This window comes from Mandrillus leucophaeus, unplaced genomic scaffold (genome assembly GCF_000951045.1).
Source record: "Mandrillus leucophaeus isolate KB7577 unplaced genomic scaffold, Mleu.le_1.0 Scaffold409, whole genome shotgun sequence".
Classification (NCBI taxonomy): Eukaryota; Metazoa; Chordata; class Mammalia; order Primates; family Cercopithecidae; genus Mandrillus; species Mandrillus leucophaeus.
The window spans coordinates 581,494-597,632 of record NW_012104354.1 but is presented as its reverse complement, the minus strand read 5'-3'; the positions used below and the strand labels follow the sequence as shown (position 1 = coordinate 597,632).

Sequence of the window (16,139 nt, the reverse complement as noted above, 5' to 3'; positions counted from 1 at the left end):
TGTTAAGCACTTACATGCTAGATGTAACAGGTAAGCCACAGTAGTTCAGTGGTTTACATAATAAAAGTTTATTTCTTGCTCACTGACACTATGAAAGGGCTGCTCCTGATTGACAGGCAGCTCCCCTTTCAGAGATGGAGACACTTTATTCCAGTTGCACCATCTCTTGCACCCTCACCTGCAAATCGGGGAAGAGGATGAGAATGAGGCACTTGGCCCTATATGGGCTAGGAAGCCACTTCCTAGGGATGGCTTTATATTATAGAAACGAGAACATGAATTGGTTGACACCTAGCCATCACTTTCACATATGAGTTACTTACTATTTATAATACCTCTAAAGGAGGTACTATTATTATCCTCATTTTGCAGATAAACCTACCGAGGCTTAGACCTGTCCAAAAATAATAAGGTTCAGATTTGAGATTTAAAGTCAGGTTCGCGTCCATTTGATTCAGTAGCTTCTGTTCTTACCTGCTAGACCTTTGGTTCTCAAGTGGTGGTGATTTTGCCCCCGTGGAACATTTGGCAGTGCCTGTAGACATTTTTCAAGGTTGGGGGAGAGCTACTGACATCTATTGGGTAGAGGCCAGGGATGCTACTAAATATCCCACTATGCATAAGACATCCCCACCCCCAGCCAACCTCTACAAAAACGTATCCAGCTCAAAATGTCAATAGGGCCAAAGTTGAGAAACTCTGGACTAGACTGTACACCACCCATGATGGATGAGAGTGGAGGCAAAACATGATTGAAAAAATTAAGAACAGCTGCTGTGAGGGATGAGCTAAGTGTTACTTATGAGAAGGTATAAAGGATTGGCGAAGAGCAGAGAGGTGCTGGTGGTTGTTGAATGGGGAGGAAGGTAAGTGGTCCTATTAATTTTCGATCAGCTACTTGGCATTTCTGGGACTTGTTAGTATTTTTAAAGAAGTAAATGATTCATACTTTACAGGGTGAATATATTATCCTTGAATTCATTTTATTTCTGAACTTAGGGAGACAAGAGTCGTCCTTTCATTACGTCCAGTCCTACAAATGGGGCTGAAACTGTTGCAGAAGGCTGGGTCTCTCAAAACCCTAATAGCAATTATTTTGGTGATGTACATTTTTATGACTATATCAGTGATTGCTGGAACTGGAAAGTTTTCCCAAGAGCTCGATTTGCATCTGAATATGGATATCAGTCCTGGCCATCCTTCAGTACATTAGAAAAGGTAAGTCATCTTTTGATTTTCTAATGTTTCAAAATGATACAGTGTGGGCATGTGTTTTTTCTGACCACTGGTTCAGAAAATCATTTGAAACCTACATCTTATTTAAATGAAAGTTTGAGAAGAAGATGGAGGAAAATAAATTTTTTAAACCTTTGGGGATTACTTTTCTATATTGCTTTTACTGTGTTCCTTCAGGAGCACTGAAAGCACTAAATGGGGCCCAGTGGTTGCTTAAGCCTGACTTATTATCACACATGGAAATAACTCTTACTTGCTACAATAAGTCTTACTTGTAAATCATATCCTGCAACTATTTTACCATTTACAGATATTCAGAACTGGATATTTCACTACAGGAAGAGGGTAAATGTGATAAATAAACCTTAGTCTAATGTTATCATCTTACCTTTTCTCTCCTCTTTCTCCTCCTATTCCATTTTTCCTCCCTGAACTCCTCTTCCTCCCTTGTTTTCATGGTGTTGGTGTGTTTTATTTTCTGTATGGATTTTCACTCTCTGTTCCTAAAGATTCAGTTTCAGCATTGTGTGTATTCTTCTTAAAATAGCTTTATTGAGATATAATTCACTTGCCATACAATGCACCCATTTAATGTGTACAATTTAATAGTCTTCAGTATATTCACAGAGATGTGCAGCCAGCGTCACAATCTAATTTTAGGACATTTTTTATCACTCAAAAGAAACCCTGAACCCATTAGCAGCCACTCCCTATTTTTCCCTATCCCTCCTCCCCAGTCTTAGACACTACCAATCTAATTTCTGTGTCTATAGTTTTCCTTACTCTTTATATTTCATATAATTGGAATAATATAATATGTAGTCTTTTGAGACTGATTCTTTGACTAGGTGTGTTTTCAGGGTTCATCCATGTTGACCATGTATTAGTATGTTCCTTTTTTTTATTGCTGAATAACATTCTGTTGCATGGATATACTACGTTTTGTTTATCTATTTATCAGTTGATGGACATTTGTGTTATTTCCTCTGTTTGGGTATTATGAATAATGCTGCTGGGAACATTTGTGTACATGTTTTGTGAATATATATTTTCAGTTCTACTGAATGTATATCTAGGAGCGGAATTGCTGGGTCATATGGTAGCTCTATCTTTAATATTCTAAGGAACTGTCAAATTGTTTTCTGTAGCGATTGCACCATTTTGCATTTCTATCAGCAAGGTATTAGGATTCCAATTTCTCCATATCCTTGCCAACACTTGCTATTTTCTTTTTTTCTTCACATTTCCCTGGGAATTTACATTTACGGGAAATTTGCATATCATTGATGACTAATCATGTTGAGCATTTTCTTCATGTGCTTCCTGGCCATTTGTATGTCTTCCTTTGAGAAATGTCTATTCAAATCCTTTAGCCATTTTTTTTTTTTTAATCGAGACAGGGTCTTGCTTTGTTGCCCAGGCTGGTGTGCAGTGGAGTGGTCATGACTCACTGCAGATTTGACCTCTCAGGCTGAAGCAATCCTCCTGCCTCAGTCCCCCCAAGAAGCTGGGACTACAAGCATGTACCAACACACCAAGCTAATTTTGTAGAGATGGGGTTTCACCAAATCATCCAGGCTGGTCTGGAACTCCTGAGCTCAAGTGATTGCCTACCTTGGCCTCCCAAAGTGCTGGGCTTATAGGCGTGAGCCACTATGCACGGCCTGGTCATTTTAAAATTATTTGTCTTTATTTTATTGAGTTATGAAATTTTTAAAAATATTTTCTGGCTATAAGATTTTATCAGGTGTTTGATTTGCAAATATTTTCTCCCAGTGTGTGGGTTGTCACTTTATTCACTTTCATGGTATCACTTACAGCACAAAAAATTTAAATTTTGATGACGTTTTACTTACCAATCTCTTCTTTTTGGTGTTGCATCTAAGAAATCATTGCCTCGCCCCAAATGGCAAAGGTTTATTTCTGTGTTGTCTTCTAAGAATTTTATAGTTTTAGCTCTTGCATTCAAGTCTATGGTCATTTTGAGTTATTTTTTATGTGTGGTGGGAGGTAGGAGTTCAGGTTCATTCTTTTGCATGTGGATAGCCAGTTGTTCCAATAGCATATATTGAAAACACTATTCCTTTCCCCCATTAAATTCTTTTGGCCCTGAAAATCAATTAACCGTAAAAGTTAGGGTTTATTTCTGAATTCTCAATTCTGTTCAAGTGGCATATTTCATGTCACTATGCACTGTCTTGATTGCTATAGCTTTGTAGTAAGTTTTGACATTAGGAAGTGTGAGTCCATCAATTTTGTTCTTCTTTCAATTTTTTTTTTTTTTACTATCTTGGGTGCCTTGCATTTCCAAATGAGTCTTGGAATCTATTTGCTAATTTCTGCAGAAAAGTTAGCTGGGATTTTGATAGGGATTATGTTGAATCTGTTGATCAGTTTGTGAGTGTTGTCATCTAGTAATATTAAATCTTCTGACACATGAACATGGGATGTCGTCTTTAATTTCTTTCAACAATGTAGTTTTCAGTGTACCAGTCTCACAATTCTTTGGCTTACTTATTCCTAAGTGTTTTATTCTTCTTGATGCTATTGTAAATAAAATTATTTTCTTAATTTCATTTTTAGATTGTTCATTGCTAATGTATAAAAATACAAATGATTTTTGTATATTGAGCTTGAATGCTACAACGTGGACGATCTCATTTAATAGCTCTAATAATATTTTGGAGGATATTCTTTAGCATTTTCTATATATAAGATCATGTCATCTATAAATAGAGGTATTAATAATATTACTACTTCCTTTCCAATCTGGAAGCCTTTTATTTGATTTTCTTACTTAATTTCCCTGGCTAGAACTTTTCATACCATGTAGAAAATGGGTGGGAAGACAAGATATCCTTGAGTTGTTCTTTTTCTTAGGGGGGACATTTCAGTCTTTTACCATTTAGTGTGATATTGACAATAGGTTTTTAGTAGATGTCCTTTATAAGGTCAAGGAAGTTCCCTTTTATTTCTAGTTAGCTGAGTGTTTATATCGTGAAAGAATGTTGCATTTTTTCAAGTGCTTTTTCTTCATCTATTGAAATGATTGTGTAGTTTTGCTGTCCCTGCATCAGTTGTGTAAAGTAACCACACAAAAAAAAAGTCTTTTAAGACAATTTCAAAATCTTTTTCAATTTCACCAACTGAACACAACTATATTTGCTTATTCACATTGAAATTATACTGTACTTTAACTTTAATGATGTCATAACCCTAGCTCTACCCTTGGTTTTTTAAAATTTAAAAATTAACAAAAAATTGTATATATCTATTGTGTACTACACGATGTTTTGAAACATATATACATTGTGAAATTCCATACCCCCTTTTTTAATTGTTCCCAAATTGTGGGGCTAATCTTTTGGGAATACTATTGTTTCAGAGTGAAGGAGGATGAAGTTCAGTATCCTGACGCAGGCGGGAACAAGTGTTGAGAGTGGGAAGGAAGGAATGAAGGAAGCAAGAATATTTACTGAATAATTGCTGTGTACCACGTACTCATTCTTTAATTCGACAATAAGCTGCCCACTCCACTTTGAGACGCAGGAGGAAATCAAATTACTGTAAGAGGACGCAGATAGAACTCCTACCCTGCAGTGCTTTGATTTCCTCTTGGGCCTCAGTCAAAGGGGAGTGGGTCGATTATTGTCTAATAAAAGAATGAGTACCTGGTACACAAGCAATAATTCAGTAAATATTCTTGCTTCCTTCATTCCTTCCTTCCCACTCTCAGAAATAAGCAGCTGGGTTCAGACTTACTCTCTGTCTCCAGAGTTGATAGATTTTCTTTTCACCACACTTTAGAAAGATTAGTGTTAGAAATTGCTAAACCTTTTCCTTAAATCTGTAATAATTTCTACTGGCCTCCTTCAAATAATGGAATTATTTTTATCCCATGTTTTTGTGAAATGCCTGATGATGTTCAGAGATAATAAACACTATATTTTAAAATAGAGAAAGTTGAGGATAAGTGCTGCTCATTATGAATCGTTTGTTATCTCGATTTACTCATCTCTTTTTAAGCTACACTGCTTAGTTGGGAATTTGAATAGGTGACTGGGAAAATAAAAGAAAGCAATAGAACAACTAAATAAAACTTTGGCTCTTTTATTTAGAAGCTTTTTCATGTATTCAACAAATTGATTAAAACATATCTCTTTAATTTGGGATACATTGATTTTTCATAAAATATATTTTCAACATGTGGTTATCAATATTGCACGGTGATTAAAAGTTTGGGCTTTGGGATAAACAGAACTGGATTGAATATGACAGCTGCCACTCATTATCTGTATTATCTTGGACAGATTATGTAATCTTTCTGAATTTCAGTTTCTTCATCTGTAAATTGGGGTTAATAGTAGTAAATACCTCATGTATATGTGTGTGTGTGCATGTAGATATGCACATGTGCATGTGTTCATGAGTAAAGATTACGTTAACTAATACATTGAAGCACTTAGCACTGTACCTGACACAGTGAGAGCCCATGAAATGTAAACTATTATTACCTTTAGTATAGTCCATTTTAATCATATTATTTGTATGAAAGTTTCATTTTCTTCAGATCCTTCTGGGTTTAATGAACTAGGGACTGGAGCTAGATTGCATTAGATTTGGATACTGAACAAGTTATTCAACCTTTCTGTGCCTGGTTTTCACATCTGTAAAATGGGGGTGATAATTGTACCTGCTCGTAGAGTTTGTTTTGTTTTTTGTTTTGAGAGAGGGTCTAGCTGTGTCACACAGGCTGGAGTGCAGTGGCGTGATCATGGCTCACTGCAGCCTCAAACTCGTGGGCTCAAGCACTCATTCCACTTTAGCCTCCCAAGTAGCTGGGACTACAGGCATGTGCCACCACACAGGGCTAATTTTTTATTTTTATTTTTGTAGAGATGGGGTCTCACTATGTTGTCCAGTCTGGTCTTGAACTCCTGGGCTCAAGTGATCCTCCCACCTTAGCCTCTCAAAGTGCTGGGATTACAGGTGTGAATCACTGCACCTGGCCGGGTTTTTATGAGCATTAAATAAGTTAATATATATTTTTTAAGTTAATATTCTTAAAGTAATTAGAACTTTGCCTGGCCCTTTCCAGTTCTTTCTAGTAATATTATTATAGCTGAAATTTGAAAGATTTTCAAACCATAGTTATAAGAAGGTAGAAAGCCTCCTATATAACTAAAGATCAGGTTTACTGATTATGGGGTAGACCCAAATTATTACAAATAAGAAGGCTGCATGGCCCAAAGGTGTATTTCAGACTTTGAAAAGGAGGAAGGACATTCCTTTGTGAAAGCTAAAGAAGTTGAGCTCAAAGAAGTAGAGTGGAATAGTGATTACTAGAGGGTGGGAAGGGTTGTGGAGGGACAGTAGAGGTTGATTAATTATAGTAACTAACCTCTAAACCAACCAAATTAACCAACCAGTGAAAATTATAGCTAGATGGGAAGATTAAGTTCTAGTGTTCTATAGCACTTTGGGGTAACTATAATTAATAATAATTTATTGTGTATTTTCAGATAGCTAGAAGAGAGAATTTTGAAAGTTCCCAACACAAAGAAATGATAAATGTTTGAGGTGACGAATTTACTTATTACCCTGATTTGATCCTTATACATTGTATACATGTATCAGATTATAACATGGTACCCCATAAATGTGTACACTTATTGTGTCAATTAAAAATAATAAGCATAAATAAAATAAATTAAGAGGAGGAAGCATAGGAAGAAGACTATCGATAAAGGATGTGCATCTAAAATGTGTACGAGATGATTGTAAATGTGAATCTCTCTTTTAAATACATAATAGGAGTAGTTAGCATTCTTTAATTCTGGTGGTGGCATTTTGGAAAAACATCTATAATTAGGAAAATCTTCCAAATTTAATATGGCTAGTGTACATTTCTTACATTTGGGTATGAATCAGTTCCTGAAGAATAACCTTTTCCTTTTACGGTAATGGGCCCATGTGTTGCTTAATTACTGGGAATGAGAAGTCATACTTTATGAACAGGGATTAAGCTTTTTTAATTTTCAGGTTTTTGGGTGGAGGGGCAGACTATGTTTTTTCAAAGTCTGTGTAACTTGAATTAAAACTCTGGATGTTTTCAGATGTAGCCAGCAATTGTCTTCTTTCTTAAGTACTAACAGTGCATTAAATTATAGGCCTAAAAGCCAGAATTATTGCTTTTTTTCTCTTTTATTGTAGAAGGTATACTCCAACAAATGTGAGTTTTTTTACTTTGTTTTTTAATTTGAGCTGATGATAAAAGAAAGATCCTGTACGTTAGGATAAAACGGATAAAATAAAGATCCTATAATTTGGGCCTGGCTTAAAAAATGAAAGACTGATTTTTTTAGGGGAGAGAAGTAACATTATTTGGTTTGTGTCTTCAACTATATAAAAATTAAACATATGCATCAGTTTCATTTACTAATCACTGAGAAACAAGTGAGCAGTGTAAGTGCTAAAGCATTTACTCTCATAATATTCCTATTACAGTGTAATAGGTGTTTTATTCCTATATAAGAATTGTGACAGTTTTAACAGAGTGTCAACTGCATTCTATTATTAAGTTTTGACAAATGAATACTAGATAAAATATTTACCTAAGTAGATAAAATGATATTTTAAAATACATATAGTAAATGTTTCAAAAACCAGCAATATGTTTTGATAAAACAAGAGTCTTAAGAGAAACACCAAAATATAACTTTCTTAGTTGGAGGAAGGGAGGATATACGTACCAAACTCTAGTTTTGTGATTCCACTTTCCACAAGGCTAGTCCTTCACTGAACAACAAGTAGGATGGCGAAACATTTATGAAACTGGAGCCACAGAACAAACCTTGAGCTTTTTTAACTTTTGAGCTCTAACTTTCCAGATTTGTTAGGAACTTATAGAAGAGTAGTTTTACTGCTAACTTTCAGATTTCTAATTCTTATTCTTTATTTGAAAGGTCTCATCTACAGAGGACTGGTCTTTCAGTAGCAAGTTTTCACTTCATCGACAACATCACGAAGGTGGTAACAAACAAATGCTTTATCAGGCTGGACTTCATTTCAAACTCCCCGAGAGCACAGATCCATTACGCACATTTAAAGATACCATCTACCTTACTCAGGTAAGTCGTTTTCATTCTAGAGTTGAACAGGTTCCTGCAATTAATGTAAGAGATTATGTAGATTTTGTAGGCCATATATGGTGAAAACTATTCAAGTTTTCATTCTACTGGTTAAGGAATTTATTTTCTTCAAAGAACATATATGATGACACATAGGACATGAAATAGTTCATTTTTGGCATTTGCCTCTCTTAACAAAAACAGCTCACAAAATTCTGAAAGAAATTGTGTATGAAAATATTCTCTACTTCAAGATTGCTCTAAAGGTTTAGTAATTAAGGCAGTGCCATTTCCCAAGGATAAAAATAGAACAACGGAACACAATACAGTCCAGGAACAGATCCCTGTATAATATAGACACCTGATTTATGGCTGTGATGCCACCACAATTGAGTATGAAAAGAATCATTTATCAATAAACAGTGCTGTATCATGTGGATGCCTTTATGGGAAAAGAAATGAACTTGATTCCCTATACAAATTAATTTGATTGTTGGGCATGGTGGCACATACCTGTAGTCCCAACTACTTGGGAGGCTGAGGTGGGAGGATTGATTGAGCCCAGGAGTTTGAGACCAGCCTGGACAAAATATCAACAACCCCATCTCTAAAAAATAAATGAATAATACATTTTAGAAATTTCATTTGATCAATGACTGAAGACTCAAATGTGAAAGGTACTACAATAAAGCTTCAAGAAAACATGGAATAGCTTCATGATTTTGGGATAGGTAAGAGTTTTTATATAGAACATAGAAAGCACTAACTAGAAAAGAAAATATTGATAAATTTATACTCCATTGAAATTATGGACACCATTAAGTATAAAAAACACCATTAAGAGCGAGAAAAGGCAAGCCACAAATTGGGGACCAGTAGTTTTAATTCATATATTTGATAAAAGATTTGTATCCAGGATAAAGCAATTCTTATTGCTTTCTATAAAGCAATAAGAAAAAGCCTGACAATCTATTTAAAAATGGACAAAAGTCTTGAACAGGTACTTCACCAAAGAAGATATCCAAAGGGTCAATAAATACATGAAAATGTACCCAATCTTGTTTTAAATAAATAACATGCAAATTAAAGCCATACCAGGATACCCCTACACACCCAGCAGAATGGCTAAAATTAAAAAGATTGACAATACCAACTGCCGGTGAGGAAGAGAGACAGCTGGACACTTTAGACATTGTTAGTAGGAGTTTAAATGTGTTTAACCACTTGGAATATTTTATAGCAGTTTCTACCTAAGCTAAATGTTTGCTTCCTATTTGAATCAGCATTTCTGCTCCTAGCTATGCCCCTAAGAAAAGTGAGTTAATATGTCCACCAATGGATTTCTCAAATAATGTTCATAGCAGCACTATTCACAATAGCCCCAAAGTAGAAACAACCTAAATGTCCTTTAACAGGAGAATTTATATACAAATTGTAGTATATTCATACAGTGGAATACTCCACGGCAATAAAAAAAAGAATAAACTACTGATAATCAGCATGAACTTGGATGGGTCTCACAGGTATTACATTGAGTAAAAGAAACCAGACATAAAAGGATACATAACTGTATTGGTTTCTTTTATATTGAAATTTAAGTATGTTATAGAAAAAAGTACAGAGTAGAAAAAAGAACAATCAGGATGATAGAGAGCCAAGTAGTATTAACTATTCTTGTGGAGGAGGGTGTGAGCAGTGATTAGGAAGGGGTACAAGAGAACTTTCTGTTTTCTATCTTGACCTTAGTGGTAGTTACATGGATGTATGCATATATCGAGATTTGTGAATGTTACAGCGTGCAACTTGCTGGATTTTAAAAACAGTTCTATCAAGGTATGATGGACATATCATAAAATCCACACATCTTAAGAGTACAGTTAAGTGATATTTATAGAGTGGTGTAACCATCACTATGGTCTGATTTTAGAATATTTTTGTCATTCTAGAAAGAACCCTTGTACCCATTTACAGTCACTCCCCTTTCCCACCTCCAGCCACAGGACAACATACATCTATTTTCTGTCTCTATAGGTTTTACTTTTCTCAGCATTTCATGTAAATGGAATTATAAATACGTGATCTTTTGCATCTGGCTTCTTTCACTTAGCATAAAGTTTTTGAAGATCATCCACGTTATAGCATGTAGTTCATGTCCATTTTCTTGCCAAATACTATTCAGTTGTATGAATGTACACATTTTGCTTATCCATTCATCAGATTCATCTGTTGATGGACATTTGTTATATTGTATTCCAATTTTTGGCTGTTATGAATAATGCTGTTATGAATACTCATATACAAATCTTCGTATGGACATAGATTTCCTTTTCAACGGGCAGAAATATACTAATGGAATTGCTGAGTTATATAGCAAATTTATGTTTATCTTTTTAGGAAACTGCCAAACTGAATTTTGGATGATGTTTTCATTTTACTTTTTTCCTTTGCCTATTTTAGTTCATGAACCTGTGACCACACTTAAGACTCCATTAAAGTCACTGCTTATTTACCTGCTGTTTTTGCATATGTGTTTGAAGTTCTTAGAGAGGAGGTAAAAGCCTAATCTCAATCATAAAAGTTGATCTGAAGTAGATAGGAAAATTTTAAAAACATAATCACAGTTAAATTTTCCTATCTTAGTATCTAAAAACGTACGAATTTTAATCCAAACTCATGCTCACACCTTCATCAGTTTTCTCCTGTAGGAAAACACAAACCCCATGATAGAAGCTAAAGCAGAAAACCGTAAGCTGGAAGAATAATCTTTTTTAGAAGGTGATGAAATGATTAGGATAATTTTAATGTTTCAATCATAATCTTATGGGTTAGGACAGTTTTGCCAGGGTGATGTGTAATTCACGAATTTACCAGAACACAAGGTTAAAGGCAATGCTGGTGTCTGTCCCTTGAAACGTGTTGCACTTTATTTTTGAAGTTTTCCACAGATGATATTCTGTTAAAGTGTTCTGATACATAAAATAGGCTGATTAGTATTTGTGTGTGTGTGTGTAAGAGACTTTTCTGCTGTTGTTTTTTATGCTGGATTTTATCCTTCCAGCTGTTTATTACTCTAACTTTATTCTTTTCCTCAAAATTATATTCCAAGACTGACAGAAATAATTTTTCTTTTCAGAACTGATCAGCATTCAAGGTCCATAGTTAGGAAGTGGGCATACGGGTGGAGTTATTTGTTGCCAGTTTTTGTTGGTGATGGTTTTGTCTGAGAATTTAGCACTGGTGTCCTCTCAGGCTTTGGCTCAGAATTGGACTTGTCCTCATGTGGCTTGTGAGTGTCTACCGTGGCACTTTCCAACCTACTAGATGAGATCTGTGATGAAAGAATTCAGTGTTATGATTATTTTGTTTTGTTTTCAGTGTCAGATTTTCTTGACTGAAATATAGACAGAAAATGTTAGGGTTTTAGGGTTTTTCCTTGTTACTTTGATTTTAGAACAGTCCTCTTTAATCTGTGTATTAGAAATAAAACCCTTCTCTGTTCTATTTTCTATATTCCTACTCCCACTCCTGTTCTTTTTCTCATAGTCTGTCATACTATTCTGAAGAACAGACTGCTTGCCTATGTGCCACTTTTTAGACGGTTTATTAATTAAGGAATATTTGCAACTGTCAGCAAACTCTTAGCTGAGAAAGATGTCCAGTAAATTTCTTCACGTTCAGATCCTTCCCTATCTTCTCTTTATCTTATAGTCACAAAGATATCCCTATGGGCTCTTGCCTGTTTAATTCTCCTAGTATTCCAGGATAATCTTGCCTCACCTTTTACTATCCCCCTTTCCCTGTTATATTGTATTCCAAATAGCCCGTATACGTGAGCACACCCTCTTAAGCTATGTTACACAGATCTCACTCTCTAGTTTGAGGACCAGCTATCTAAACGAACACATCTAAACTGACTTTTAAGTAACTTACTCTACGAGCATGGCCTCTTATTGGCCACTAAGAGAATAGGCCAGGCCAAGGACATTAATTACCAAGCCCTTAGCTTACAGCCTTCTCTAGTGCTTTTGTTTATTCTTCATGTATCTATTGAACATCTAATGATGGCTTGGGGATGTCCTTGAGAAACTCATTTTCTTTAGGGGCCCATTTTATCTTCCCATGCTGTAAGCAACTTGATCATAAGAACTAAGGACAAAAGGTAGGTGATGCTGCAGGCCCAGGTTTTGATGATACCTGCTGCCCTAGAATAGTTATTTGTTCGGTAAGTAGCACTGAGACACAATGGAAGATCCAGGCCATACTGAGCGTTTAAGATGAGAGTAGGGTGGGCAAAGGAGGGGAATGAAAGGGTGACCACTAACATTGTATATTATGTATTAGGAGTTTGTATAGGCATCATGTAATTTAAAAATCAAGCAAATATTTAGCATTCTTTGGGCATCTACTAAATGCCTGGTCCTGGGTCATGAAGTGCTTACACCCATATCACTCTTTTCCATTTTATAAATGAGTAAACAGGCTCAGAAAAATTAAATATTTTGCCTAAGGACTTAGGGCAATGAATGGAGTAGGGTTTCTGCTTTTTAACCTGTAATATTCTGTCCCTTCACAGTTGTGATAATGGTGTTTGGTTAAATTGTTAACAGTAATTTTCAGCAATTAAGTGAAGTGGGCATCAGAAATTTGGCATATTAAATAAAGACCTCATTAGAACACTGGAGAAAACCAATGAAGCCAAAAGTTAATTCTTCAAATAGATCAACAAAATTGACAAACCTTTAGCTAGACTGGCCCAGAAAAAAGAGAGGACACTCAAAATACTAAATTAGGAATGATAGAGGAAATATTACTACTCACCTTACCGAAACAGATAAGGTGATAAGATAATATATACACAATTATATGGCAACAAATCAGATAATTTAGATGAAATGGATGAATTTCTAGAGAAACAACTCATGAAAACTGAATCAAGAAGAAATAGAAAATCTTAATAGCCCTATAACAACTAAGATTGCGTTAATTAAAAAACAAAAAAACCTTCCCCTAAAAAGAAAAATCCGGGACCAGATGGCTTCACTAGTGAATTCTAAGAATGTTTAAAGAAGAATTAAAAGAAACCCCTCATTAACGCTCTAAAAAAGTTAGTAATAAGAGGAGGAAACACTTAACTCATTCTGTGAAGCCAACATTACCTTGATACCAAAACCGGACAAATATATCTCAGGAAAAGCAACCTATAGACTCATAATTCATGAATGTAGACAGAAAAAAAATCCTCAATAAAATGCTATCAATCCAAATCCAGCAGCGTATAAAAAGGATTATATACCATAACTATGTGGGATTTATCCCAGGAATGTAATATTGATTTGACATATGAAAGTTAATCAGTGTAATAAACCATATTAGTAAAGAAAGAAAAAATACACACGATCATCTCAATAGATGAAGAAAAAGCATTTGACAAATCTTATACTGTTGAAAAAAAGATTTTAAAACTTGCTTCGAATCTACAGTAATCAAGACAGTGTGGTAATGACAAAAGACCAGGTATATCTAATAGATTGATTCAATAAAATTGAGAATCCAGAAACAAATATACATTTATGGTCAATTGATTTTCTTTTTTTAAAAAATTAATATTTCTTTATTTTAATTGATAAATTAAAAAATATATATTTGTGGTGTACAACGTGATGTTTTGATATGTGTGTACATTATGGAACGGCTAATTCAAGCTATTTAACATATGCATTACCTCACATACTTATCTTCTTTGTAGTGAGAACACTTAAAATCTACCGTTAGCAATTTTCAAATATACAATACATTATTAACTATAGTTACCATATTGTACAATAGATCTCTTGAACTTATTTCTCCTAGCTGAAATTTTGTATTCATTGACCAACATCTCCTTGGTACTTCCTCTTTCCCCCATCCAGCCCTTGGTAACCACCATTCTACTCTCTGCTTCTATGAGTTTAACTTTTTTCAATTCCACGTATATGTGAGATCATGTAGTATTTGTTTTTCTGTTCCTGACTTATTTCACTTAACATAATGTCCCCCAGTTACTTCCATGTTGTCACAATTGACAGGATTTCCTTTATTTTTAAGGCTGGATCATATTCTATTGTGTATATGTATCACATTTTCTTTATCTACTCATCTGTTGCTTTCATAGCTTGGCTATTGTAAATAACACTGTAATGAACATGGGAGTGCGGATATCTCTTCAACATACTGATCTAATTTCCTTCGGATAGATACACAGTAGTGGGATTGCTGGATCATATGGTAGTTCTATTTTTAATAGTTTGGGGAACCTCCATACTGTTTTGCATAATGGCTGTACTAATTTACATTCCAAATGGGAAAAAGAATAAAATGGGAGGAAGAATCATGTTTTCAACAGGTGGTTCTGGAAGAATTGGATATCCCCATGCAAAATAATAAATTCAGACCACTACCTCATACCATATATAAAAATTAACTCAAAATGGATCAAGGATCTATATGTAATAGCTAAAACTATAAAACTCTTAGAAGGAAACGTCGGTATAAATTTTATGGCTTTTGGTTAGGCAACAGTTTCTTAAATTTGACATGAAAGAAATTAACCAAAGAAAAAATAGACAAATTGTACATCATCAAAAACAGAAAACAAAAAAAACCTTTTGTATGGCAAAATACACTATTGAGAAAATGAAAAGATAATCCCCATAATGAAAGAAAAAAATTACAAACCATGTCTGATAGGGATCTAGCATCCAGAATATATAAAGAACTCTTAGAACCCAATAATGAAAAAGACAACCCAATTGAAAAATTGGTAAATGCTTTGAATACACACTTCTTTAAAGAAAATGACCAGTAAACACATGGAAAGATGCTCGACATCATTAGTTATTAGAGAAATGCAAATCAAAACCACAGTGAGATACCAGTTATATCCACTACAATATCTATAATTTTTTTAAAAAGGAAAATAATGAGTATTGGCAAGAATGTGGAGAAATTGGAACCCTCATATGTTGCTGGTGGGAATGTAAAATAGTTCAGCTGCCTTGGTAAACAGTTTGTTAATTCCTTAAAAAATTAGACATAGAGTTTGCCATGTGACCCAGCAATTTCATTCTTATGTATATATACTGAAGAAAATTGAAAGCATATGTTCACGCAAAAACCTGTTCACAGGTTCATAGCAGCATTGTTCATAGTAGCCAAAAAGTGGAAATAACCTAATTTTTCAGCTGATGAATAGACAAGCAAAATGTAGCATATGCACACAATAAAATATTATTCAGAAATAAAACGGAAGCCAGTCACAAAAGCCACGTATTTTATCATTCCATTTATGTGAAATGTCCAGAATAGGCAAATCCCAGAACAGAGGAAGTAGATTAAGTGGTTTTCAGAAGCTGGGGAGAGGGGAGAATGGGGAGTGACTGCTTCCCAGTGTGGTGCTTCTTTTTGGGGTGATGAAAATATTCTGGAATTAGATAGTGGAAAGAGTTGTGCAACCATATGACTGTGCTAAAAACCGATGAATTATAACCTCTAAAATGATGAATTTTATGGTATGTGAATTATATCTTGGTTTTAAAAACAGCTTTATTGGAAGATTCTTAGTGTCAGGATAATTTTAGTAAATAAAGTATATAGATATTGAGGGAACTTAGTCACATGCATACTCCAAATCCCAGGGGTTGGGGGTGTGTTTCTGGAAAATGTAGTCCAGCTACAACTCTGTCATTCTGGAGGATAGGGGTATGGGTTTTGGAAGACAGCTAGCAACCACCAGTG

General features: G+C 34.8%; 1 protein-coding gene across 2 annotated transcripts in view; it reads left to right on the top strand.

Moving 5' to 3' along the window:
- The window catches only part of MANBA (mannosidase, beta A, lysosomal), a 143,336-nt gene that overhangs the window by 115,815 nt on the left and 11,382 nt on the right, over positions 1-16,139 (top strand). For both annotated transcript variants that reach the window (XM_011992258.1, XM_011992259.1), the window contains 2 exons: positions 1,000-1,218; positions 8,202-8,366. In XM_011992258.1, coding sequence (XP_011847648.1) covers positions 1,000-1,218; positions 8,202-8,366 — 384 coding nt within the window. The remainder of the gene's footprint in view (positions 1-999; positions 1,219-8,201; positions 8,367-16,139) is intronic.